General features: G+C 35.9%; 1 protein-coding gene across 1 annotated transcript in view; it reads left to right on the top strand.

The window, feature by feature from the left end:
- The first annotated feature begins 923 nt into the window (after positions 1-923).
- Positions 924-26,516, top strand: part of CHD1 (chromodomain helicase DNA binding protein 1) — a 74,140-nt gene continuing 48,547 nt past the window's right edge. Inside the window, exons 1-4 of the mRNA XM_011967257.1 lie at positions 924-1,104; positions 22,824-23,025; positions 24,023-24,145; positions 24,980-25,044. Of these exons, the coding sequence (XP_011822647.1) occupies positions 1,052-1,104; positions 22,824-23,025; positions 24,023-24,145; positions 24,980-25,044 (443 nt within the window). The 5' untranslated portion in view covers positions 924-1,051. The remainder of the gene's footprint in view (positions 1,105-22,823; positions 23,026-24,022; positions 24,146-24,979; positions 25,045-26,516) is intronic.

The raw sequence follows: 26,516 nt of genomic DNA, 5'->3' as shown, positions 1-26,516 counted from the left end.
CTTTGCTGAGGTCGGAGGACAGCTCTGCTCTCAGTTGGCTGTCTCGGTACTTTCTGGCTGGGGAAGGATCTGACGTCTCCTTCCCCCGCTTCTTCCTCTCCCTCCCCTGCCAGAGATCTCCTTTGTTTATTCGTGGATGGCTTGTAGGTGATTCTTCAGTGTTGTACTGAAATCTCTAAAGGTGGAAATGGTGTGTCTTGGTTCATTATTCTTGCCCCAATTTTTTTATGTAAAAAAATCAGATATAGTGGATATTCTATTACCTTTTTAATTTTTTTCACAAAATAAAAACCAAGTGCAAACTGGTTATTATTTAAATGTTACCCCACTATCCGTTTACCTGTTAAAGAACACATTTATTTTGATCTGTGCATTTTTGTTGAGATTATATGATATCTTTTATTTGCCTGTTCCTCCCATGGGAGCGTTTTCAAAACTTTCTCACTCAAGTGTATGAAGTTCTTGGTGGGAGGAATGAGAGCTTGATTAAAGGTAACCTCCCCCTGCCCCCCACTTCATTTATTCGACCAAGTTATCTAATAAGACTCCGTTATCTACTCTTGGGATGTATGCATATGTTACATCGTATCACCTTGCTTTAGGAGTCTATACAAACATTGTTAGATAGTTGCAGTTTCAGTTAGTCTCTCAAAATCATATCACTCCGCAAATATTTTAATTCTTCTGTCCGAAGTATACTGGCAGTAGCATACTAAATTCCAGTTAGTAGTCAGGAGTGTGGTTACTAGAAGTCTAGGTATTTTAAGTATTTAATAAAAGGCCTCCACTTCTTCCTTACTACCTCTATCTAATTGGCCTACGTAGATTTGTATGTTTTAAACAGGGCTTATTTACCTTTTTTCTGTAGGAAATTTTCTTAATTTGTTAATGTATTTTCTTTAGGTGAATGAAAGGAGAGTCCCAGAAAACCTGTGACTGTTGAAGAAAATTTATCTGTGAATTTTTATATTCAAGGAGTCAGTATTTATATTCATCTTTTAAACTGGGAAGATTTATATTTTACTTTAAAACTTCTTGATAATAATTTACAATGAATGGACACAGTGATGAAGAAAGTGTTAGAAACAGTAGTGGAGAATCAAGGTAAGTAAGCACTTTATTATCATTTGTTTACTATGAAGAGAGTTGAAAACTTCGCTCTCTTTTTTCTTTATTATTATTGTTGTTTAGTTTTCCTCATAGGTAGCAGAGTTTTCAGGTTTTCCTTTTAGCTATCCAAAATACTAAAAAAATTGTGATATACGAACCTTTTCTCATAATACAGGTTTTAATTTTTTTCATTCAAATACACAGTAGGTCTTAAATATAGAAAGTTTTTGTTTACCTAAATCTATTTGGAAGTTTATATTTGAGCTAATAATTAAGCTGGAGCATGTAAAATAGATTTAAATTGTTTTGACTGTTAGTGAAATTTCTAGATGAAGGCAGTAAAAATTTTTTCACTCATCTTTTTCTGGCATTTTGTCTTCTATACCTGTACTGTTCAGTATGGTTACCACTATTCACATGTGGCTATAGTCGTACTAGATACATTTCATGTACTGAATAATCATATGTGGCTAGTGGCTACCATATTGGGCAGTACATAGAAAAGTTCTATCACTGGAGAAAGTTTTAGACAGTGCTGAGCCAAACATTTGTTGAAATATTACTGCGCCCTGTTTTATTTTCAGATTGGAGTTTTAATTATCTGCGAAGGAGTTAAGAGTTCTTGCTTGGGCCAAGTGTTTGCAAAGAAGATTCTTCAAATTCTGTAGCTCCCAAATTTTGAGTTATCTGCACATTAATTTGCAGTCCATGTAGTTATGTGCATTATCATATTTAGAAATTAGAAATGTGGAGTCAAACTGTTTACTTATTCCATTTCTGTCTCTTATTAGTTGTGTGAATTAGGGCAAATTAATCTCTGAAGCTCTGATTTTTGCCCCATAAAGAGAAGATTACCCTATTATCTTATTTAAAGTTCATGGCTAGGTTTGGTGGATCATGCTTGTAATCCCAGCACTTCGAGAGGCTGAGGCAGGAGGATCACTTGAACTCAGGAGTTGGAGACCAGCTTAGGCAGCATAGTGAGACCTTGTCTCTAATTTATAAAAAATAAAATTAAAAAAAATTTGAGGATTGAGATGCTTCATGTAAAGGGCTTAAAATATTTTCTGAGATAATGAGCACTGAATATTTGCTTATTGTAACCAGCATGTTTTGTGTAACACAGGATACTATATAACAAAAACATTAATTACAGTGATGGCGACATGGGGGTAGACAAGAAACGGGAAAGTTTTGGCAATTAAGAAGATTAAGAAAAATGTTAGATAGAAAACTAAAATTAAATAGTGGTATTTGTATTTAATCTGAAACTTGGACTTTTCTTTTTCTTTTTTTTTGAGACAGAGTCTCACTCTGACGCCCAGGCTGGAGTGCAGTGGTGCGATCCTGGCTCTCTGCAACCTCCGTCTCCCAGGCTCAAGTGATTCTCTTACCTCAGTCTCCAGAGTAGCTGGGATTACAGGCGCAGGCCACCACTCCCAGCTAATTTTTGTATTTTTTTTTGTAGAGATAGGGTTTCACCACGTTGGCCAAGCTGGTCTCAAACTCCTGTGCTCAAGTGATCCACCTGCCTCGGCCTCCCGAAGTGCTGGGATTACAGGCGTGAGCCACCACGCCCGGCCTGACACATGGAATTTTCTGACCTAACTAGTTATACTTTAGTTTATCAGCTTTCATAGGTACCGTTTCGATGAACAAGAATATCATATAGAATAAAATAAGGAACAGTTATGGAAAGCAGCGTTATTGAACAAGTATAGTCTAGGAGTTATAAAACCTGAGTTGATGCTATCTCTGCATTAATTAGAACTCATATGATTGCCTCCACTCTAAGGATTGAACTGATATTGAAGTTTCACCTTAATTAATTACAAAGTGCATTGTAAAGTTTCAAACAGTAAAGTTTTACTAGAACCACTAGAGTTGAGGTTTAATTAAAAGACTTAAATCTCAGCTTTGATTCAAATCTCTGTAGGTATGCTGACTACTGACTACAGTTAAGTGAATAGAAGAGTCATATTGTCCACCCACAATTTTTTTTTTTCCGAGACAGGTCCTCACTCTGTCACCCGGGCTGGTGTACAGTTGTGTAGTCTCGGCTCACTGTAGCCTCTGCCTCCACCTCCTGGGCTCAAAATGGTTCTCCCACCTCAGCATCCTGACAGGCGTGCATGCCACCACATTCAGCTAATTTTAAAATTTTTTGTAGAGATGAGGTCTCACCATATTGCCTCAGCTGGTCTTGAACTCATGGGCTCAAGCAGTCCTCCCACCTTGGCCTCCCAAAGTGTTGGGATTACAGGTGTGAGCCACCATACCCGGCCTCACGTTTTCTTATTCATAGTTGCAATGAAATGTTTAGTAGGTAGAAATATCTAGAGGAAACACAAGAACCAAACTACTCATAAAATAGGAAATAAGACTCTTGGGAGTAAATCCTCTAGTTGGATCTGTCTAGCAGACAGATCATGTGCTGGTATATTCTGACTACTTACCTGTTCCAATATTTTATTTATTTTTCTGCCATATCTAAAGTGAGGAGGAGTAATTGGTCTAATTTGATACTACAGGTGAAAAAAAATTAAATCTTGTGGCCGGGCGCGGTGGCTCACGCCTGTAATCCCAGCATTTTGGGAGGCTGAGGCGGGCGTACTAAGGCTGGGAGTTCGAGACCACCGTGACCAACGTGGAGAAACCCTGTCTCTACTAAAAATACAAAATTAGCTGGGTGTGGTAGCCTGTAATCCCAGCTGCTCGGGAGACTGAGGCAGAATTGCTTGAACCCAGGAGGTGGAGGTTGTGGTGATCCGGAGATCGCGCGATTGCACTCCAGCCTGGGCCACAAGAGCAAAACTCCTTCTCAAAAAAAAAAAAATTAAACCTTGTGAAATCTAATTTAAGGAATCTTTTACAATGCATACTCATCTTAAATAATTGCAAAGCATATTTCTTTATTCAGAGTTGTTAATTTTGTGTGCTTCTGAAAAGTGTGGTTATCTAGCTTTTACAACTGCCTTGGAGTTTATCAGGAGAGAGACCTTCTTTTTTGCCTTCATTTTCTTTCTTACTGCTGCTATAGCTATGCTCTATAGTCATTAACACTCTATTCCCACTCCTTTCCCCAGGAGCGTTTGTCATAAGACATTACAAAGAAGGGAGATTGTGCCTTGTTAAAAGACTGAGGAGGTGAACTTTAGAGGTAGAGGGATTTTCTTGCAAAAAAACAAAAGCTTCTATAACTATGAATATTAATATAGAGTAATTTTTCTTTTTTTTGAGCTGGAGTCTTGCTCTGTCGCCCAGGCTGGAGTGCAGTGGTGTGACCTCAGCTCACTGCATCCTCCACCTACCGAGTTCAAGCAGTCGTCCTGCCTCAGCCTCCCGAGTAGCTGGGACTACAGGCATACACCACTGCATCCAGCTAATTTTTGTATTTTTAGCAGAGACAGGGTTTTGTCATGTTGGCCAGGCTGGTCTCAAACTCCTGACCTCAAGTGATCTGCCCACCTTGGCCTCCCAAAGCACTGGGGATTACAGGCATGAGCCACCGTGCCTGGGCCCCTAATACAATTAGATGAGAAATATACTTTGTTTTTAAAGTTGATATTCACTGTAAGTAGCTTTCTAAAGTAAATTTTGATTTTTTAGTGGCTAGAATTCTATAATGTATTTTTGCTTCAAAATTTCCTTTTTCCTTTGTGAAAGTTTATTAAACAGAATAGATTTAAGAAAGAATTCATTTGGCATTGGCAGGTTACAGTTAGCTTTCTATTGAAAAAAAATTTTTTTAAGTGTTCTGTCTGGAGAGCTCTCTGTAACTATTCACTGAAAGGAAGAATACACAGGAAAATACGTCTCTTTGGCTATGCTATTACTGACAGTCTTGAAATTTATTTACTAAGAAATGTGGGCCAGGATGCACCTGTATAACAGTTATAGCTCAACACAAAGTTTTATATAACTGAAGTTAAGCTTTTTAAAGATAATGCTGGAAGATTTCAAAGCATCAGTTTGCAGCTGTGTGGATTTGTGGTGGTATTTGCAAGCAAATTTTTCAAATGCTGGTAGACTTTTTTTAAATTTTTTTGTTTGTTTGTTTTTTTGAGATATAGTCTCACTCTGTTGCCCAGGCTGGAGTGCAGTGGCATGATCTTGGCTCACTGTGACCTCTGTCTCTTGGGTTCTAGCAATTTTCTGCCTCTGCCTCCTGAGTAGCTGGGATTATAGGCGCCTGCCACCATGCCCTGCTAATTTTTGTATTTTTGATAGAGATGGGGTTTCACCATCTTGGGTAGGCTGGTCTTGAACTCCTGACCTCATGATCCACCCACCTCGGCCTCCCAAAGTGCTGGGATTACAAGCGTGAGCCACTGCCTAACCGACTGTTTTTAGTTTTAAATAAGTTATCCCGAGTGATGATTTACTTCAGGAATGGCTATACGGTTAAAGATCAGAATGGTACATGAGTTAACTTTCAAAGATACTACTTTTCTGTATATAGTCATAAGATAATATGTGGGCAAACATTAATGTGATGTTATCCCTTTTACTCTGCTTAAGTGGTTGCTTATTTAAGATGTTGATGACTGATGGGTTATATGTGGTGCAGTTTTGTGTTTTAAAATGAATATTACGTTATGATAAATGGAGAAAATGTTTAAACTTTTTTTAAAATGGGGAATATTTAAAACTACAGAAATAGAAAAGTTGCTCCAGTTGTGGTCCATGGACCAGCAGTGTTGGCATCACTTGGGAGCTTATTATAACTGTAGAACTTTGTGCCTTGCCCCAGACCTACTGAATCAGAATCTTCATTTTAACAAGATTCCCAAGTGATTCTTACGTATTAAGTTCATACACATTTATATGAAGCTATTCATCTGGAGTCATAGCATCTTGCCACTTTTTTTGTTATTGATGTTGTTATATATGGTTTTCATTTTCTGGGAACCTCCAATGAACTGTGTCTTGAGCAAGACCAGCAAGAGGCTAGGTAAGTTTCATTTCTTCGGAAACAGTAACAATGGCAACTGATGATTGTTGAGCTCTTACTGTGCCTTAACCTAGCATGATGCACATGTGGCATTGTGCATTACTTGAATTATCACAGTTCATCCTCACAAAACTTCTGTGAAGTATAGTGTTATGATTCCCACTTTCCAGATGGGGAAACAAGATTTATAGCCATTTTATATATTTTTTAGTTCTTTTTTAAAAAACTATTACCTAAACTCTATACTTTACTTGGATTTCATTGATTTTTCCATTAACTCCCTCTTTTCTGTTGTAGGATTAAATCCAGAGTACCACATTGCGTTTAGTTGTCAAATCTCCCCAGTCGTCTTTGATCTGTGAGAGTTTCTAAGTCTTTCCTTAGTTTTCATGATCTAAACCATCTTGAGAAATACTGGCCAGGTATCCTGTAGAATGTCTTTGAAATCTAGATTTGTCTGTTGTTGTTGTTTTTTTTTTTTTTTTTGAGACGGTGTCTTGCTCTCTTGCCCGGGATGGTGTGCAATGGCGCGATCTCTGCTCACTGCAACTGCCGTCTCCTGGGTTCAAACGATTCTCCTGCCACAGCCTCCTGAGTGATGGACTACAGGTGTGCGCCACCATGCCTGGCTAATTTTTGTATTTTTAGTAGAGAGAGGGTTTCTCCATGTCGGGCAGGCTGATCTTGAACTCTTGACCTCAGGTAATTCACCTGCCTTGGCCTCCCAGAATGTTGGGATTACAGGTGTAAGCCACCATACCTGGCCTTGTCTATTATTCTTAGGATAAACTAGGGTTATTGGTTTTTAGAAGAATACCACAAAGATAAAGTGTGCTAGTCACATCATGGGAAACATGTTATCCTCATGACATTACTGGTGGTGTTAACCTCCATCACTTGGTCAAGGTAGTATTTGCAAGTTTCTCTACTATAAAGTTCCCTTTCCATAATATATTCTTTGGAAGCGAGTCACTGTGTCTAGCCTACTTTCAGGAGGGTTGGGTAGGAATTAAATTCCATCCTCTGGTGGGGGGAGTATTTACATGTATTAAATGGAATTTCTATAAGGAAATTTATAAATCGTTTATGTGTGGATTTCTATGTGTGCTTATATGGATTTAGTGGATTCTATGTAATCCACTAAACTGGATTACAACTCTATAAAATACATATTTGTGTATAATATTTATGTGTTTATGTATAATAGGTACTTTTATGTACCTAATGTATAATAGTTGACTTTTTTGTTACTTAAATTGATCTAGCCTTGGCTCTTAGAAGCTTTCTTAGTTTGGCTTGTATGTTTCTTTTACATACTCCCTTACTTTCACCCTAGAATCAGCCACTCTCCAAGGAGCCTTGGTTCCATTTTTGTGGAGAATGGTATTAGAAACCAAGATTTGGGTACGGGGTATGCTTCTTGACACTTATTCAAGTGTCACTGCTTTTATTTCCTCTCAGTGAACAAAGTGGACAGAGCTAGGTAATATATATAGATACACTATGTATACCTACATATCTATAGTAATTTCTGTATCCTTCCATCTATATATATACCAACTCATACATAAACATGAGTTCATACCGACGGCTCCAACTCTAATCCTGTACTATAGGGTTCATTCTAACCTTTGTTTCTTATTCCTTTGTAACTTCCTTATTCAACAGTGAGAAACCTGGCTGTCACCATCCACCATTTATGTGCTTATATATTCACTCCTAATATACATGTAAAGCAGTTTTAGAATTTTTAGATATACTTTATCAGGAGAAACTAATTTCCCAACTAAAATACGTTGTTTATGTACAGTACACTTTAATATTTAGCCTTTAAGTTTCTAGTCAAAACACTGTTTTCTGATGTTGGTCAAGTTCATTTTTCCCTCACCCGTTTGAGTGTAATTATGTGATAAATTTGTAATAAAATTAGACTCATTTGTCACAATATGCATTCCATCCTGTGATCCTCATCATACCGGTTGATTTTTACAATTTGTGTATATTAATACTTATTCCATGAGGCACTGTTCTGTGGGTTTTGACAAGTGCATAGAATCATTTATTCTCTATTCCAGTACTGTACAGAACCATTCCTTCATCTTAAAAGGTCCCAGATCTACTGAACCAGAATTTCCATTTTGACAAGATACCCAAGAGAATTGTATTCATGTTAAATTCATATGCATGTATATGAAGCTGTTCACCTATAATCATTCAGCATCTTGCCATGTTTTAAAGTTATAAATTAACTTCAAGAAAGACCGTTATATTCTAGGGGTGATAATGGAATAGCCAGTTTAAATATACAATTGAGTATATTCAAATTTGTGGGACCAAATGGGCATGAAAGTGAGGTAAAAAGAAAATGGAGGGTAAATTACTGGAGTCATTTAATGAGCTAGTTGGAAAGTTTTCATAGCATGCTTTAACTTTTGTAATTTCAATAATGATGAGAAATGCAGTTTGAAAAGAAAGGAAGAACAAATAATATATATTCAAAAAGGTGTTAGAGGGGAAGTTTTTTTTTGTTTGTTTGTTTTTTTAAGACAGAGTTTTGCTCTGTCGCCAGGCTGGAGTGCTGTAGCATGATCTCAGCTCACTGCAGCCTCTGACAAGTGATTCTCCTGCCTCAGCCTCTCGAGTAGCTGGGGTAACAGGCACATGCTACCACACCCAGCTAATTTTTGTATTTTTCGTAGAGATGGGGTTTCACCATGTTGGCCAGGATAGTCACGATCTCCTGACCTCGTGATCCGCCCACCTTGACTTCTCAAAAATGCTGGGATTACAGGCGTGAGCTACCGCACCTGGCTCAGGAAGATTTTTATAGAAGTCATAGTCCCCCAATAAAGAAGTGTGCAAGTCCCCTAATAAGGAGAATATGTTTGACATCTAGCTTTGCAGTTCTTTACCTGAGGTTTATTCATTGTTAAAAGTTTTTGGCCAGGCGCGGTGGCTCACGTCTGTAATCCCAGCTCTTTTGGGAGGCTGAGGCGGGTGGATCACGAGGTCAGGAGATCGAGACCATCCTGGCTAACACGGTGAAAACCTCTTCTCTACTACAAATACAAAAAAATTAGCCAGGCGTGGTGGCAGGCACCTGTGGTCCCAGCTACTCGAGAGGCTGAGGTGGGAGAATGGCGTGAACCCAGGAGGCGGAGCTTGCAGTGAGCCGAGATCGCACCACTGCATTCCAGCCTGGGCGACAGAGTGAGACTCCGTGTCAAAAAAAAAAAAGTTTTTGTGTGGGTTAGTTCCAGGTGAAGGAAGGAAAAGGAAGCATAGCAGAAAAAACACTACCCATGGGGAGTGTATTCCCCATGTGAATGGGTTGGAACCACTAGTTTTAGGGAGAAATTCCAGGAATCTTGGTTCCAAAATCAACTTGTATATGTGACTGAGAAAATTAGTGTTTATGATTGAAAATATATTATCTATCACTATGGTATGAGGTGACTGTTGAGTCAGAAGTCAACTTTAAATGTTAAATTGTGCTCAGAAGTTTCTTTGGTGTAGATAGATTGAGATCTAAGTTATTAATAGTAAAATATGTAGAGACAAAGCTGGAGATATGCAAAGTTCTATTCAAACAGTACTGACTTCTAGAATTCAGTGTCTACAGTATCTCTCAGAACTGAGGCATAAGACACAAGAATAGTGGGTTAGTCTTAATGAGAATGACTCTGAATAGCTATTTCTCAGTTCTACTGTTGTTGCTTTCAGAAATACAAGTGTTTGTTTTCTGATAGTTATTTAGATGGTTGAGCAATTACTGTGTGGTAGATATCATGGGATTCTAAAATTTGAGTTCCTTTAAAGCTTATAATCAAGAAAGAGATAAAAGTCTTCAAAAATACATGTACATATCAGGTGAATACCATAAATGCAGAGAGATACCAAAATCTGTGGCCGTTCAAATGTAGGAGTGCGGTTTGATCATAAGGACAAGTATCAAGCCCAATATTAAAATGAAGAGGATTTTTTTTTTTTTTTTTTTTGGTTTCTTTGTTTTTGGAGGGATTGACTTAAACCATGATAATCTTAAATTTCACATATGTTAAAAATGTCCTGGTAATGTGACTTTGGTGGTAAGGCATTTTGACAGGATTAAGCAAAAAGCAGAGTGATTTAATTTTTATACTAAGGAAAAGTATGTTAGTAAAAGATCGTGAGTCTTAGGATCAAAAGTTTTTATGTCAAGGCATGGGGCCTTTGAAAAAGAGTGAAGTAACAGTCTAAATTCCTAGAAGCCTAAAACAAGAAAGAGTCTTTTTGTTTTTGTGCTTGATATTGATTATTATTACTTCTGTAATACTGTTTTCACAGTTCTAAATGATTCAGTCCTCAGTTACATTAGTAAACGGCAGAGGTTTGATATGAAAGGAAAATTTATAGTAAAAGAATCAGAATTAGTTGTATATGGGGTACCGAAATTCCTAATCATCTTTTATCTATTCCAGTTTTAGAATGTATTTTATAGTGAAGTATTAACCTAGTGTCCAACCTAGTATCTGATACATACTACATTGTTTATTTCACTTTTTTTAATCAAATGACTCACAGTAAAAGAAGTTTTTTCTTAGGTGCAGTACAGACCTATAGGTATATGCAGACAGATGAAATACTACATAACAGATAATTTTGTTTAAAATTACATATTGCTGGTAACTTCATTTTTTTGTGGCAGTATTCGTTAAAGTAATATAAAAGCATATAAATATTTTAAAACCCTTTTTTTTTTTTTGGCGGTAGAGTTTTGCTCTTGTTGCCCAGGCTGGAGTGCAATGGTGCAATCTCAGCTCACCACAACCTCCGCCTCCTGGGTTCAAGCGATTCTCTTGCCTCAGCCTCCCAAGTAGCTGGGATTATAGGCATGCACCGCCACACCTGGCTAATTTTGTATTTTTAGTAGAAACAGGATTTCTCTGTGGTGGTCAGGCTGGTCTCGAACTGCCGACCTCAGGTGATCCGCCCGCTTTGGCCTCCCAAAGTGCCAGGATTACACCGTGCCCTGCCAAAACCTTTTCAAAAAAGCAGACTAAGTATCAGTACTCTCTTTAAAATTGAACTTTATTTATTTATTTAATTTTATTTTATTTTTGAGACGGAGTTTTGCTCTTGTTGTCTAGGCTGGAGTACAACGGCACAGTCTCAGCTCACTGAAACTTTCACCTCCTGGGATCAAGCGATTCTTGTGCCTCAGCCTCCCAAGTAACTGGGATTATAGGCATGTGCCACCATGCCTGGCTAATTTTTTGTATTTAGTAGAGGTGGGGTTTCACCATGTTGGTCGGACTGGTCTTGAACTCCTGACTTCAGGTGATTGACCCACCTCAGCCTCCTAAAGTACTGGGATTTTGGGTGTGAGCCACTGCGCCCAGCCAAAATTGAACTTTTAAATGTAGACATTATTTGTGTTAACTGAAATATTATTATTAATAATTTGAAGTTTATGTTAAAGTAGTGAGAGTAGTAAAATGAGCCCCATGTACTCACCATACAGCTTCAACATATTTTGATTCATAGCCAATCTAATTTAATCTCAACTCCTATTACTCTCTCCAACCTCACTTGATTTTTTGGAAACATAATTTCTGTGTGTGTTAGACTTCTACCTGAGAGATAATACTAAAGGGGGAAAAATCATTAAGGTTTGCCTGGTTGTTATAACTATAAATTAAAGATTTAGAGATTTTCATTCATGTCATAATATTGTAATAAATTTTGTATGTATGTTAGGAAACTATTTTTCAATGACTTTTCAATGTATATATCCATAGCCCTTATTTCTCATCTGATCATTCTCTGCTTACTAGAAAATACTTTCTCTTTTTTTTTTTTTTTTTTTTGTTTTTGAGAAGGAGTCTGGGTCTATCGCCCGGGCTGGAGTGCAGTGGCCAGATCTCAGCTCACTGCAAGCTCTGCCTTCCGGGTTTACGCCATTCTCCTGCCTCAGCCTCCCGAGTAGCCGCCACCTCGCCCGGCTAGTTTTTTGTATTTTTTAGTAGAGACGGGGTTTCACCATGTTAGCCAGGATGGTCTCGATCTCCTGACCTCGTGATCCGCCCATCTCGGCCTCCCAAAGTGCTGGGATTACAGGCTTGAGCCACCGCGCGCGGCAGAAAATACTTTCTCTTGAGTTTATCCCAGGTTCAACACAACTAAGTAATCATCTTTGAAATCAGTCATGTTAAAAGTTATTCTTCCTAGTATCGCTCCACTTTCAGCAGTTTTAAATTTCTTCAGTTAGAAACTTTAAGGAGATAGAATCATATTGTACTTTAAGAAGAGTTTATAGTACAATTTTGTCTTGGATTGGTAGTTTAGAATGCTGAAAGGAACTGTTGTTTTTGCTGGTCAATGTTTAACAAAGCAGTGGAACTACCTGGTTTTCAGAGTTGTACAGATGAGAAGATGTTTTCCAGGTCTTCTGAAACCTTTTACAGTTTTTATTTGTACTATGTCATCAAACTTTTTATTTGTGTTTATGTGTGTGTATACTCCATCATGATGTAAAATGTATTATATAGGTCATGGTCCAAAAAGTTGGAAAGCCATTGCTTGACTTTGGCCACTATTCTTTTTTGTTGTTGTTAATGCTTAGCATTTAGTCATTGCCTACTACTTTCCAGATTCTTTCTGCAGTCATGCTAAAGTGGACAATGGTCTATAAAATAACTAAAATTAAGGTCCTGACTGAATGATCTTCAAGACCTAGTTAGCAGAGAGATATATGTATACAAATAATTGTAATATTGTGAAGGAATTGTTAGTAACTTGAGCACAGTATTGTGGGAACATGAGCTAGAGCAGTGATGTGTGCCTGGGGAAATCAGGGAATGGCTACCTAGAGAACATAGTTTTGAATAGTCGTGGTTTTGAATAGTCTTGAAGAGTGAAAAGTTTTATTGATTGCTTTGGAGAGAAAGCATTCTCCAGACAGAGGGAAAAGTATAGAGAAAGATACTGATGCTGAGTCCTAAAATCACTCCCCATAAAACCATGCGTGTGATTGCATTTCCCCTATTTTCAGTTCCTCAGTCAGGAATCGCACCAGTTGTATTTTATCTTTTTACTTTCACATAAAGTTTTTTTTTTTCCTATGGCATTTTGTTCCCAATAGAAACTCTAGCTCAATACTCATTAGTTGAGGATATGAGCAGGTGAGTTAAAATTGTGTATGTATAAAACATGTTCTTTCCAAAATGTTTATTTCACAAAGTTAGTACAGCTGTTAGGCTAGAGAAACAGTTAGGGTACTGTATTAGAGAACTAAAAACACAGAGGCTTAAATATAACTACTTCTCTTTCACTCCCAGGTAAGGGAGTTCAAACCTTTGGGCAGCCTTACTTTTGTTAATGTATGGCTTCCAATACTAGTGGTTACCCTTTTCAGCTAGCAGGGAGAAGATGCAAAAGGGGAGGATTTAAGGCAAGCCACTTCATATTTAAGGCTATGATGTAGAAATCACACATCACCATCACCTCTAGCTGTATCTCATTGGCCACAGCCTACTCACATGACTACACTGAGCTATAGAAGATACTGAGAAAGCTAATCTTTAGTGGGGTGGGCATGTGTCAACCAAAACTGGGGGGATGGTTATTAATACTAGAGGACAAGCAAAATGGATACTGGGTGGATAGGTTGGGGCACATTTTCTGCCACGAACATTAAGGAATTTTTTAAAAAATAAACTACTCCTCTCATCCTAAGAAATTAGGGACTTTTATTTTTCTGAACTTCCTTTTAGTTTTCCATAGATATTCATAATTTGTACCCTTGTTATTACAATGTTGGCATTTATTTACACAGCCTTCTCTGATCCTTAATTTATTTGTCTGTATTATGAAAATAAAAGGATTAAATAAGAACCTAATATCTGGCACATAGCACCAACTAACAAATAACATCATATTTTCCTTTTTTAATTAAATAATTAAATAATTAGTTCTATGTGGCAGAAACCTGAGGCTCATCTAACCAGTGTACAGATATAAATACAACTAGAAGGAGAAGAAAGGGCTAGAGAGCTAGAGGAAAATAATTTGTGGTTAAACTTCAGAACATCAAGTTAGTCCAGAATTTACCCTGTAAGTGTGTGTCCAAAAATTCTTCCAAGAATTCCTTAAAAGAAGGCCGCCTCCCCTTTTTTTAAGAGTTAGGGTCTGGCTGTTGTCCCTGCTAAAGTACAGTGGTACAGTTGATAGCTCATTGCAGCCTCGAACCCTTGGGTTAAATGATCCTCCTACCTTAGCCTCCTGAGTAGCTAGGACTGAAGGCATATGCCACCTCGCCCGGCTAAGTTTGTATTTTTTTTTTTTTTTTGGAGAGACGGATCTCATTATGTTGTCCAGGCTGATCTCGAACTCCTGGCCTCAAGTGATCTTCCTGCCTCAGCTTCCCAAAGTGTTGGGATTACAGGTGTGAGCCACCATGCCTAGCAAGAAGCTCTTTCAAATGACATTGACACTTAAGCAGTAGCTATAGGTGGAAGGGAACAAGAGGCATAGGATGAGAATGTAGTGCACTGTGCTCTATTCTTTAGTAAATTAAATTCTTTGATTTCTTTATTTATAGCTCTCTTTGTCAAGCACACCATCCTCCATTATAATTCTGTGGAAAATTAGTTTACCTTCTGTCAGGGTTTCCCCAACACCCCCAACTGGAATCTTAATTCATCTAATCACTGTTAACTGATTAAAAAAAAAAAGGAAATAAAAAGTAGGGAAATTATATATACAAGAAAGAAAATCTTTATGTGCTAAGAATAGAAGTAAATAAATATATGTTATTTAATGTAATTGAAAATAGATCTAAGGCTTTTGACATATAATGTTTAAATACACATAAACAGTCTATTCTCTAGTGCTACTAGCAGTTTCTGAGGTGGCTATTGTATACATTTGACTTTGCCTTCTTTATTTTATTTTATTTTTTTGAGATAGAGTCTTGCCCTGTCACCCAGGCTGGAATACCATGGCTCAATCTTGGCTCACTGCAACCTCTGCCTCCTGGGTTCTAGTAATTCTCATGCCTTAGCCTCCTGAGTAGCTGGGAACACAAGCATGTGCCACCACACCTGGATAATTTTTGTATTTTTAGTAGAGATGGGGTCTCACCATGTTGGGCAGGCTTGTCTTGAACTCCTGGTCTCAAATGATACACCAGCTTCATCCTCCCACAAAGTGCTGGGTTACAGGTATGAGCCACCGTGCCCAGTTTGACATTTGCCTTCTTTAATGTTCATTTTTATCTTTTCAGATTTTTTGAAAAGAAGTTTTGTTATTTTATTTCTACTGGCCTAGTTTGGCCAATTTATTGATACATTATACATTAGATAATTGTATTTCCATTTTTCTTACATTGAATGTTTAGTTGCTTGTTATGTTCACTTTACTTCTGTGGCTTTTAAATTTTTGCTTCATTGTACATTTTTACTACCTGCAAAGAAGATTTCATAATCATGGATGTTAATGAAGAAAACTTGTGATATAGTAGGTTGCAAAAATCACACCTCTTACACTTCAGTATATATTTTTTGTTTTTTTTTTTTTTCTTTTAAACCATTCTCCATAACAGTCAGTACATATTTTAGAATAAAAAAAGTATTCTTTTACTTAAGGCCTGTATTGTTTATTAAGTTCAGGAAAATTTACACTAATACAGTACTTGAATTTTCAGCCTGCATTACAGTTTGGTCAATCATCTTTCAGTACAGAGATTACATATTGCATTTGACTGTCGTATCTCTTTAATCTCCTTTAATCTGGACAGTTCCTCTTTCTTTGTGTTTCATGACATTGGCATTTTGAAAGACTATAAGCTAGTTATTTTATGGAATATATTTCTCAATTTGGGTTTTTCTGGTATTCACTTATCATTATATCCAAGTTATGTGTTCCTTACTCTGCATACCTGACTGGAGAACTGTATAGGTAATGATACATCTCAGTTGTTTCACAGCTGGAGCTCACATTGTTTGTCTGCCCCTATTAGTGATGCTACATTCAGTCACCAGGACATGGTGTCCAGTTTCTCCACTGTGATTTCTAATTCAATTGTTAACAGCTAAGAAGCAATTTGTGAGAAGACACTTTGAGTCTATGTAAATTATTCTACTCAGCAAACTCTTCCCCTAGATTTAGTATTCATTGATGATTTTTTGCCCGAATCAGCATTTTCTTGGATGATTGCATAATTATGGTTTTCTAAGACTAATATCCTGTCCATATTTACCAGTTGACATTCTGAGCTCTATCAGAGCCCTCCTCTGTGTGTCTGTTTCTGTCATCAGCACCGACTCAAGGGTTCCTGTTTTATTTACTGAGTAGTGATCCTTAACTGTCTTTATTTTTATACTCAAATCAGATTTGGTCAATGGAAGCTCCTTCAAGTTGGCTACCATGTCCTTTTGTTTTTCCCCTGTACTTTTTGACATTCCTCCATATATATGCATTTTTTTTCATTTTGGCACAGGAAGGTTGTTAGACTCATCTTGTATCTTCCCTGTTGCAGCCTTAGAACCTGCCGTTTCTCAAAGGAGCTGTAGTTTATTTAAGTGTGGAGTAGTATTTAGAAGTCAGAATCTAGGTACTAGGTGATTGTAAATTTAAAACTTCAGAAAGGATGAGTTTACATTGGTTGATAAATAGCACATCAAAAGATACACTGTTGTAAATAAAAAAAATATCTGCAGAGGGCCATTTTTTTTTTTTCGTATCAGTATTTGTAGAATCAAAGAACTGAAAACAACATGTACATCCTTGAGGGACATGAAACTATGGTGCATCTACAAAATGGAGTATATGCAGTTGCACAAATATGTCTACTACTACAGAATGATCTCCAGGATATAATGTGTATATAATCTGCTACCATTTTTTTAAGAGTAAAATATGTTAATGATTATTTATGAAAGGGGAAATACAAACATTCTTATTCATAATTTGCTTATGCTAAAAAAGGGGAAAATAAAAAATTTTTAAATGATTACTATACGGGAAGAGAGGACATAGTGTACAGGAGTCAGGAATGGAAGCTGAACTTCTGACCATAACTTGTTCTGTAGCTCCAAAGTTGGATCCAAGTAAATAAAGCAACATAAAAATAAAAAGTAGTAAGAAAGCACAGTCTCTATTTAAAAAAGCAAATGGTCCTAACTGTGCCAAATTGGTGGTCACACAGAGATAAATTATTTTACCTGACTTTATAGCAGTCATTTGACTGTAGAAGTGAGTATTCCTGAAAACAAAAAGAATTGCATAGTCATCTTAACTTGAATAATCATACTGTTTATAATGTATTATTTTGAAACTATTAAAAATGAAATAAAGCAAATAATTAGTGCCATTTGCAACCAACTCAGCCTGAGTGACGACATGAATATACAATGGAAGTAAAAAGCCTGCAGTTTTGAATTACATGAATTCTTAATGTATTTTCTCTAAATAAATACGCGCATCCTAGCTCATTCCATTGAAACATCGTAAATAAGGCAACCAGTCCAGTAGTATTGCAGCTTAGTTTCTAATTTATTATAAATAGAAGGTCTTTTTGATAAAATGACTGGGTTATAGCCCCAGGCAACAAATACACAAGATGAGCCTGGTACATCCTGTCATACTAGAAAGGCAGTTAGGTTATCAAAGACTACTTCAGGTCTTGTCAGAAGGACTTAGGTGCTAATAAAGGGTTTCCTGTTGGCAAAAGGTGGGAGAGTTTGGACATCAAGGATACTGACAGTGGATTAAAATTTATAAAATAAATTGAAATCCATGAGTTCATAATGGGACTTAAAAAATTATTGGTCAACTTTAGAAGATGCTGGCGATTTAACTCATTTTGAAAACTGGTAAATAAGGAAAAGAAATAAAATCCCTTCATGAACTATATACCTCAGAGTTAACAAATACAATGAGGGAGAAGTTTCTCTTTATAGAAGTATTCTACCTAATAATGAAGAAAAGATGTTTTGAGTAACTGATGAATGATGTCACCACTTTACTGCCTCTAATTAATGGAAGAAAACATATGATCATCAATGGCTACTAAAAAATACTAGGTATGAAGTGATGGGGAGCTTTATAATGGATGGATAAGGCTGGCAGTACCTGAGTCCACAGATTTTTACTAAATCTCACACAAAAGGAAACAACAGAACATTAAATGCCATCTGGTAGAAGTCCACAACACCACGTATAAACTATTCTTGTCAAGAACAGAACTTGAATCTGATCAAGCCTCTAGATATAATAGCCAGTTTATAAGAAATACAAGGGATAGAAAAATATATTAAATGATAACACGGGTGCACCTAGCAAAATCTAGAAAGCAGAATGGAAGAAACAATTATGAGACTAAAAGTATAGCCTGATGTGGATATTTAATATTCAGTATACTTAATTTAAATGTTTAATAATATTAAATCTTTAATATTAAATAAGTGATCTTTTAAGATATATTGGTATTGCAAATGTTTACAAATAGTTTCTTAGTTGAATCAAGATTGATATGTGTTGCTAATTGTGGAGCTGGGTGATAGAGTCATGATAATTCATATTACTCTACAGTTTATATTTGAAATTGTATATAAAAATAAACTTGAAAAGACACTTTAATTTGAATTACTATTTTATCTTTTAAATGTGGTATTTCTCCTTAATTTACCCTAAGAAAACACTAAAATTTTATCACAGTACCTATTAATGGTGGTTTTTCTTCTGTGAATTAAGTGAGGAAAAGAATTCAATGGGTTTATTTATTTATTCCATGGGTGTATTATCTGAATTAAGAATTCAGTGTTTTTAGTAATCTACCTACCACTTTAATAGTATTGTGCTAGTGAGATTTAATATACTTTAAGGATAACTCTTAAGTGTTGTACAGATATTTCAGTTTTATAAAAGATTAGTAATACTGGTTGTTACCTAAAATAAAATATTAATTGGAGATCAGAGATTTAGTAGCCAAATTTGTGAGTTTTACGTAAAATATGTAAAACTGTGTCCCCTGTTTCTCTTTGATTTACTTTATTTAGTCATTCATCTACCTGTGAAACATTGTACTCTTCATTTAATGCTTGACATAAGAGCAGCAATAAGCCAATCCCAGCACTCAAGGAACGTAAGGTCTTAGATGGGGTACCTGAAAACAAAAACACTACAGTGATTATTACATCGTTTGCTCGTAACCAAGATAGAGGTATATATTCAAGAAGTTTTGGGAGTGCTGAGGAAGGATACCTGATTTAACATTGGGTTGAGATAGAGTTGGCAGAGATTTGTTGGAGGAGTAGCTGTGAGGTGGTACTCAAGTTAAAAAATTACATAATAAAAAGAAAAGAGAAGGAATGATACAAAGGCAGGAAGTGGAAAGAGTAAGTGGCTTTCAGAGAATTACATGTAGCTTGCCATAGCTTGAACTTAGGGATTTAAGTGAGCAACCAATTGAAAATAGATTGGAGAATTAGAGATTCCTGAAAGGTCTCATAGATGTTTGTTGAACTTTGTTACAGAACAGAAGACTTAAAAAAGAAAGGCCACGATCGGCTTTTTATTTTAGAAAGAGCATTTGCAACAATAGGTGGAAATAACATTTCTTAATTAGGGAGAGGCTTTTGACCTATTTTAGCTCAGAGTTTTCAGTCTATAATTTTTTTTTCTGGCCCCATATATATTTTTCTTTCATTTTTAAAATCTCTTTTTAAAAAAATCATGCAAAACATTTACATAATTCTAAAACTGAAGACTCATTTCAGTTGCTGTTCCTTCTGCTCTTCCCTCCCTCTGTCTTTAGGTGATCATTTTTTAATTAGTTGTGGTATTCTGCCATTGTTGCTTTTCAAAAAATAGAAGCGAATACATATAAATATTTTTCTTTCTTATGCAAAAGAGACGTTCTGTAAACTTTTTTTTTTCACTTAAACTGTATCTTAGATCATTCTATAGCAGTAAATAAGATTCCTTACTCTTTTTGCATCTTGTTTTTTTGTTTGTTTTTTTTGAGATGTTTTGCTCTTGTTGCCCAGACTGGAGTGCAGTGGCGTGATCCTGGCTCACCACAACCTCCACCTCCAGGGTTCAAGCGATTCTCCTGCCTCAACCTCCCAAGTAGCTGGGATTACAGGCATGCGCCACCACACCCGGCCAGTTTTGTATTTTTAGTAGAGATGAGGTTTCTCCATGTTGGTCAGGCTGGTCTCGTACTCCCAACCTCAGGTGATCTGGCCGCCTCTGCCTTCCAAAGTGCTGGAATTACAGGTGTGAGCCCCCGCTCCTGGCTCTTTTTGCATATTCTTTATCCTACTAAAGAACAACTCAATAAAATACTTTATTCAGTATTTCTAATACCCAAGGTAAAGGCATTCTAACAATAAACCCGTGCGATTAGAGTAGCCTAGCCTCGGGTTGTTGCTTTTATCTCCAGTCAGTACTACTGCCTAAAGAATGTGAAAGGAAAGATTTCTATATTCATTTTAGAATTTTGATTTGTTAACAAGCAGTTTGTATGCATCTGGAGTGACTAATGACTAATAAGAATTACAGGCCCACAATAGCCCGCACAATTCAGTCATTCATCTATCTACTGTTCACATATTTATTGAGCACACATCTGTGTGAGGCACTGTGCTAGGTACTCTGGAAAAAAAATGAGTTTCATAAATATCCATTGTATCATAGATAGAAATTTAAGACCTCTTGAGGTCTGTTAACCTTACTGTGTATGATCTCTACTTTCAAGATCTTCAAAGGAGATACTTTATTGCTACTAGCAGAATAATTTAATAGAACTCAGATTCCTCAAAAGAAAGAGATACACTTTCTTTCTTTGCTGAAGAATTCATTTAGCAGCACTTATCTTCTAAGTGTTTTCTGACTACTGTACCAAACTTGGTTGTATCTTTAGTGCTCCCCATACATGTGGATCAGTTGTTTTAAACATAGCGAATAATGATATTTATCCATTTATATGACTGTCTCAAGGTTAAATAGTTCTTTTAATGGTAAGGACTTCGTCTCATCTCAGTCTGTCCCCAGTGCCTAACATATGATAGTTCTCAATAAAGTGTATTGAGTAAATGAAATATTTTGCTTACCTACTGTTTTAAGGGAAAAATAAAGTTGTATGTCAGGAAAAAAAGTCTTATAATATCCTTGCTAAAATTTCTTGCAAGAGATGCAAGTAAAATATGGCCTTAAAAATTAAAATTTAATATGATGTTTTTGGACCTCAAAACTATGTGACCAGAGAGTAGACACGATGGCAAAAATGATGTTCATAACATATAAGCCTTTAAGAAGCAAATTTTAATTTACCGTTTCTCTGAATATAACATTTATTCCATTAGATTTAAAAACACAATAATGCTTATTCATACTTTAAGCATTTATATATCTCACCTGTAGAATCAAAATTCTTCCTGCAAACTTTTATTTCTGTTTTCATGCAGAAATTATTAAATTCTTGCTCTGGAAAAAGAGAATTACTGTGTTGTCTTAGAGTAAATACCTCCATCTGGTGGCATTTCAGAAAATTACAGAAGAGGACAGGAAGCTTGTATTTTCTTTTTTTTTTTTTGAGAGGGAGTCTCATGCTGTCGCCCAGGCTGTAGTGCAGTGGCCGAATCTCAGCTCACTGCAAGCTCCGCCTCCCGGGTTTGCGCCATTCTCCTGCCTCAGCCTCCCTAGTAGCTGGGACTACAGGCGCCCGCCACCTCGCCCGGCTATTTTTTTGTATTTTTTAGTAGAGACGGGGTTTCACTGTGTTAGCCAGGATGGTCTCGATCTCCTGACCTCGTGATCCGCCCGTCTCGGCCTCCCAAAGTGCTGGAATTACAGGCTTGAGCCACCGCACCCGGCCGGAAGCTTGTATTTTCTTGTGTATCTGTAAACTGTGTTACCTGTGGTTTCTCATAAAGCCAAATGAAATTACATCAAAATCTGATTCTACCGTATGTACCAGAAATTTAATGCCCTAGTTTTCAACATATAAACAAATGACCTTGGGGATAATTATATAATGAACTGTTTAGTCCAGACCATTTCTGCTCTATCTTGGACTAAAAATTAGAAATGGAAAAAAAGATAGTTTATGAAATGTTAATTGCTTTTGTATGTATGTGTATGCATGTTAGGAAATATGAGAATTTGCTATTTCAGATTTATTGCTACAGATCCACGAAGAACTATTAAGCGTTACTGATTTTTTAAAATAAATTATATTTTATCATAGCTCGATTATAATAAACTACATTCTCCTGGAGTGATAGAGATGGAAACTTGAAAACAGGCAGAAACTACAAATAAATTTCTGCTTATTACTGTTAAGAGTTTTTTTTAACACATTTAATCTTTTCTTCGCACATTGCTTACTTTATAATTGCTAGAACTTTATAAAGGTAGGTATCATGGCTTCAACTTCTTGACTTCTCAAGGTTTCTAACCCAGGATCTTGTACTTAGTGGATTTTGCATTTTGTCTTAGAAGAAGATTACAATCTTGTTGCTTATGTTTTAGCCATAAAAATCTATAAAATATGTCATAAATCTATCAAGTATGTAATGTATCACGTATAAATTATCAAGTATGGCAGTTGTTACTATAGATTAAGTCAATTTATTTTTCTATTTTGTTGGCCAAAGATAGTTGAAATATTAAGTATGAAGTGAAATTAATGATTTGGGGCTTTCTGCTGACGTCTAAGAAAAATTAAATTCCTAATGAATTTTGTTTGAAATTGTTTATTTTCAAATTATAGCCAGTCGGATGATGATTCTGGGTCAGCTTCAGGCTCTGGATCTGGTTCGAGTTCTGGAAGCAGTAGTGATGGAAGCAGTAGCCAGTCAGGTAGCAGTGACTCTGACTCCGGATCTGAATCAGGCAGTCAGTCAGAGTCTGAGTCAGACACTTCCCGAGAAAACAAAGTTCAAGCAAAACCACCGAAAGTTGATGGAGCTGAGGTAATCAATAAAATACCCAATGAAAGGTAGATTGCTTGTATTACTTTGGGAAAATTTAGAGGATTGGTTTATACCATTCTTAATCTAGCTTTTAGAGAAGACAGCGTTTTAAATTAAAATTTACTTTTAGTGATCCTCACATTCGTGGTGGTACACGTGTGGACTAATTGGCTTGGAATAGATGCATTTTCGAACTAGAAAACACATAGTGTAAACCACATGCAGGCAAATAAAACGTTTTCTGCCTCTTACGCAGAAATTGAGTTTCATAAATATCCATTGTGTCATAGATACAAATTTAAGACATCCTGAGGTCTACTTGTTAACCTTACTGTGTATGATCTCTACTTTCAAGATCTTCAAAGGAAATACTTTATTGCTACTAGCAGAATAATTTGATGGAACTCAGATTCCTCAAAGATAATGATAGAATAGGATAAGGGGCTATTCTGTTTGAAAAAAACTACTACAAGAGATACAAAAACTTGTCTATACCTCATGGTAGTGTACAGTGTTACTCAGAGTACCTGTCTGTGATGAGATAAGATGCTTGAGGGCCAGAATATAAATCGACACACACTTCCTTCATAGAAAAAAATGTTACTACTGCCCCCCACCAAATCTGAACTAAAACAATGTGCCTAGTGACATCGTTGGTGTATATTCTGACTCAGCCTCTTCACCTCACACTGATAAAATAGGTAACCACTCTATGAGTTGCACTAATAAAGCGTATTATCACTTAGATGCTCTGAACATCAAGAGGATATTGATTAACATTGTCTGTGGAACTCAACACACCATTTTTTTTATACATAACTAAAACTCAGCATTTTATTTAATTATATTGCAATGATAATCGTGTTACATATAGGTAAAGAAAATAGTCTTTATTACTTTGAGGCAGTAAAGATGGTGGTACAGTTTTTCAATAAATTAACCTTTTTTGCAATTTTCTTAATACTTCATCGTTCACTGGTTTATATTTCTATTATAGTTTTGGAAATCTAGTCCTAGTATTCTGGCCGTTCAGAGATCTGCAATGCTCAGGAAGCAGCAGCAGCAGCAGCAACAGCAACAACAGCAACATCAAGCCTCATCTAATAGCGGATCAGAAGAGGTGCATTTTCTTCATGAGCTTTTATTTTAAAAGTGGACATGCTGCTGCATCACTTAACTAGTATTTGGTGAAATTATTAAAAATAATAGGTGCTTTGAAAGAATAAGTAGGAAATACTTTAAGTGTATATATCAAGAATGTTGAAATGCACCGTTTGCATTGTCCAATAATTCCAATTTTAGGGATTAATCCAAAATAAGCAGTGGGACATTTGTGTGCATTTGCTCATCACAGCAAAGTTAGAAATAAACTAAATGTGAACTCCGTGGGAAATAATTAAATTTGATATGCACCTACACACATATATCCATATACATGTACGAATGAAGGAATATTATACCATTAAATCATATTTGTACAAAATAATAGAATTCTCAACATAATATTTTTGGAAGAGTAAATTGTTTCAACAATGCAGTTTTTGTGTGTGTGCAAGCATGCATACATGTATGTTTGCACAAAAACATTCAGGAAAAATTATAACAAAAAGTAATAGTAATGGTGAAGAAAAAAGTTCAAAACTTGGCATGCCGGCACCTAGGATTTCTTGTTTTGGCTATACTAGGCAACAATAATGGTCTCCAGAGAGGGTAGATTTTAAGGTTTTATACAAAATGCTGACATTTTGCTGTTTACTTAATTTCACTGGCTATATTAATTTGCAGTAAAAATGTTACTAATTCCTTTCAGCTAGTTAGTATAAATAAAACTACATTAAAAAAGGCTTCACAAGTGCTGTTATTCGTAAAGTGAATGTTGTATAGCAAGTAAAATTTTGATATGGTTACATTCTAATCATTAGTGGATGATACTAACTTTATTTTTTTTCTGCAGGATTCTTCTAGCAGTGAAGATTCCGATGACTCATCAAGTGAGGTCAAAAGGAAAAAGCATAGAGAGTATGTCATTTTGTTCAACTGACTTCTTCATTTTAGAAAAATCTTAATGATTTCATATTTCTTTCTTTATGAAAATTGTTGTCAAAAGGAAAGTCTTCTAAATTCTTAGTTCTTGGCATTTTATAAAGTTAATTTACACCATTACACCATTTAAAGATAAATCTTATCTTTAACATTTATCTTTCTGTGACTACCCGAGGGTATTGTGCCATTTCTTTATCTCCTGTAACTCCCCCTATATATTTTTAAACTTTAGTGATCTCCTTAGTTGTAATGTCAGAAAATCTTAGTAACTTGGGAATATAGGAGTATAGGGATGACAGGATGACTGATTTGGGATGATTCTTATAATTATGTTAATAGCTATCCTTACTATTCAGCTGCATGTGAAATGTACTTCATACTGTAGAACTCATTCTAGAAACTCACTGTATTTTCCTAAAGATCTTGACCCAGCAAGTATTAAGAATACTTCAAAATACCAATCCATGTTTATTTTAATGGTTTGGAAACATTCCATTTTCTTGACTTTTATTTTCCTATTTGCCTTTGATATTCTGCCTATTAAAGTGGTTACTTGCTTTTCCCAAAAGATTCAGGCATTTTTAATGTGAAGACTCATATCTTTTATTAGTCTGTTCTATCTTTTATTCTGAAAGGTCAATCATTTATCTTTGGATTTTTTTTCCTTTCTCTTTCTGCAAATCTCTCTGATCCTCCTATTAATAGATGTATATTGGATCATCCATTTTTTTTTTTCCGTTATAAAAATATTAAATGGAGACTTCTTGGCATGCAAGCCCTGAAAAGATCTCAAAGTAAAAAATTTGCTTCTATTATGTTTTTATCATAAGCAGATATGATCATATACGCTTGTTTATGTAGCCTTCATCATAGTTACAATTGGTGCAAAAGATACAGAGCAATGAAGCAGAAGCATAGCTGAAATAGGATATAGTGTATTTATAAGAATTCAGTATGTGCCTTTCATTTGAACTTCTTATGATAGCAAAATATTAACATCCATTATTTTTCTCTACATGTTGATTGGAATGAAGTAGACTTAATAGGCTAAAAATAATAAAAGTAAGGTACTCAGATTGAATGTTTGAGATGGTACTAATGTTGCTTTTGTTTTGTTTTTACATTTTTCTGTAAGCTTTTCTTAGTGAACGGGCACTATTTAAAAAATCAGTTTAAAAAGATGTTTTTCAAAATCACAGCCTCTAGAGAATTAAAATGGCATGGATTAGTATCTCTTTTTTGAGAGGGCAAGTAGAATAATTTTACAAGATTTTCATCTATAGTGAAAATTAAAATATCATTTATTTGCTGTTCATTGACGTATAACTGATAAACAAAACTAGACTTGTGAGAGAAGTCTATGAAGAATATTATCCAGAGTGTGTTTATTCTGTAAATGCTTCATCATTTTTAGCATGAGTAAAAGCAACAGTATTTTTGATAATAAC

The sequence above is a fragment of the Mandrillus leucophaeus genome, unplaced genomic scaffold (assembly GCF_000951045.1).
Source record: "Mandrillus leucophaeus isolate KB7577 unplaced genomic scaffold, Mleu.le_1.0 Scaffold796, whole genome shotgun sequence".
Taxonomy (NCBI): domain Eukaryota; kingdom Metazoa; phylum Chordata; class Mammalia; order Primates; family Cercopithecidae; genus Mandrillus; species Mandrillus leucophaeus.
The sequence above is the reverse complement of the archived record's forward strand: the minus strand, read 5'-3'. Positions and strand labels throughout refer to the sequence as shown.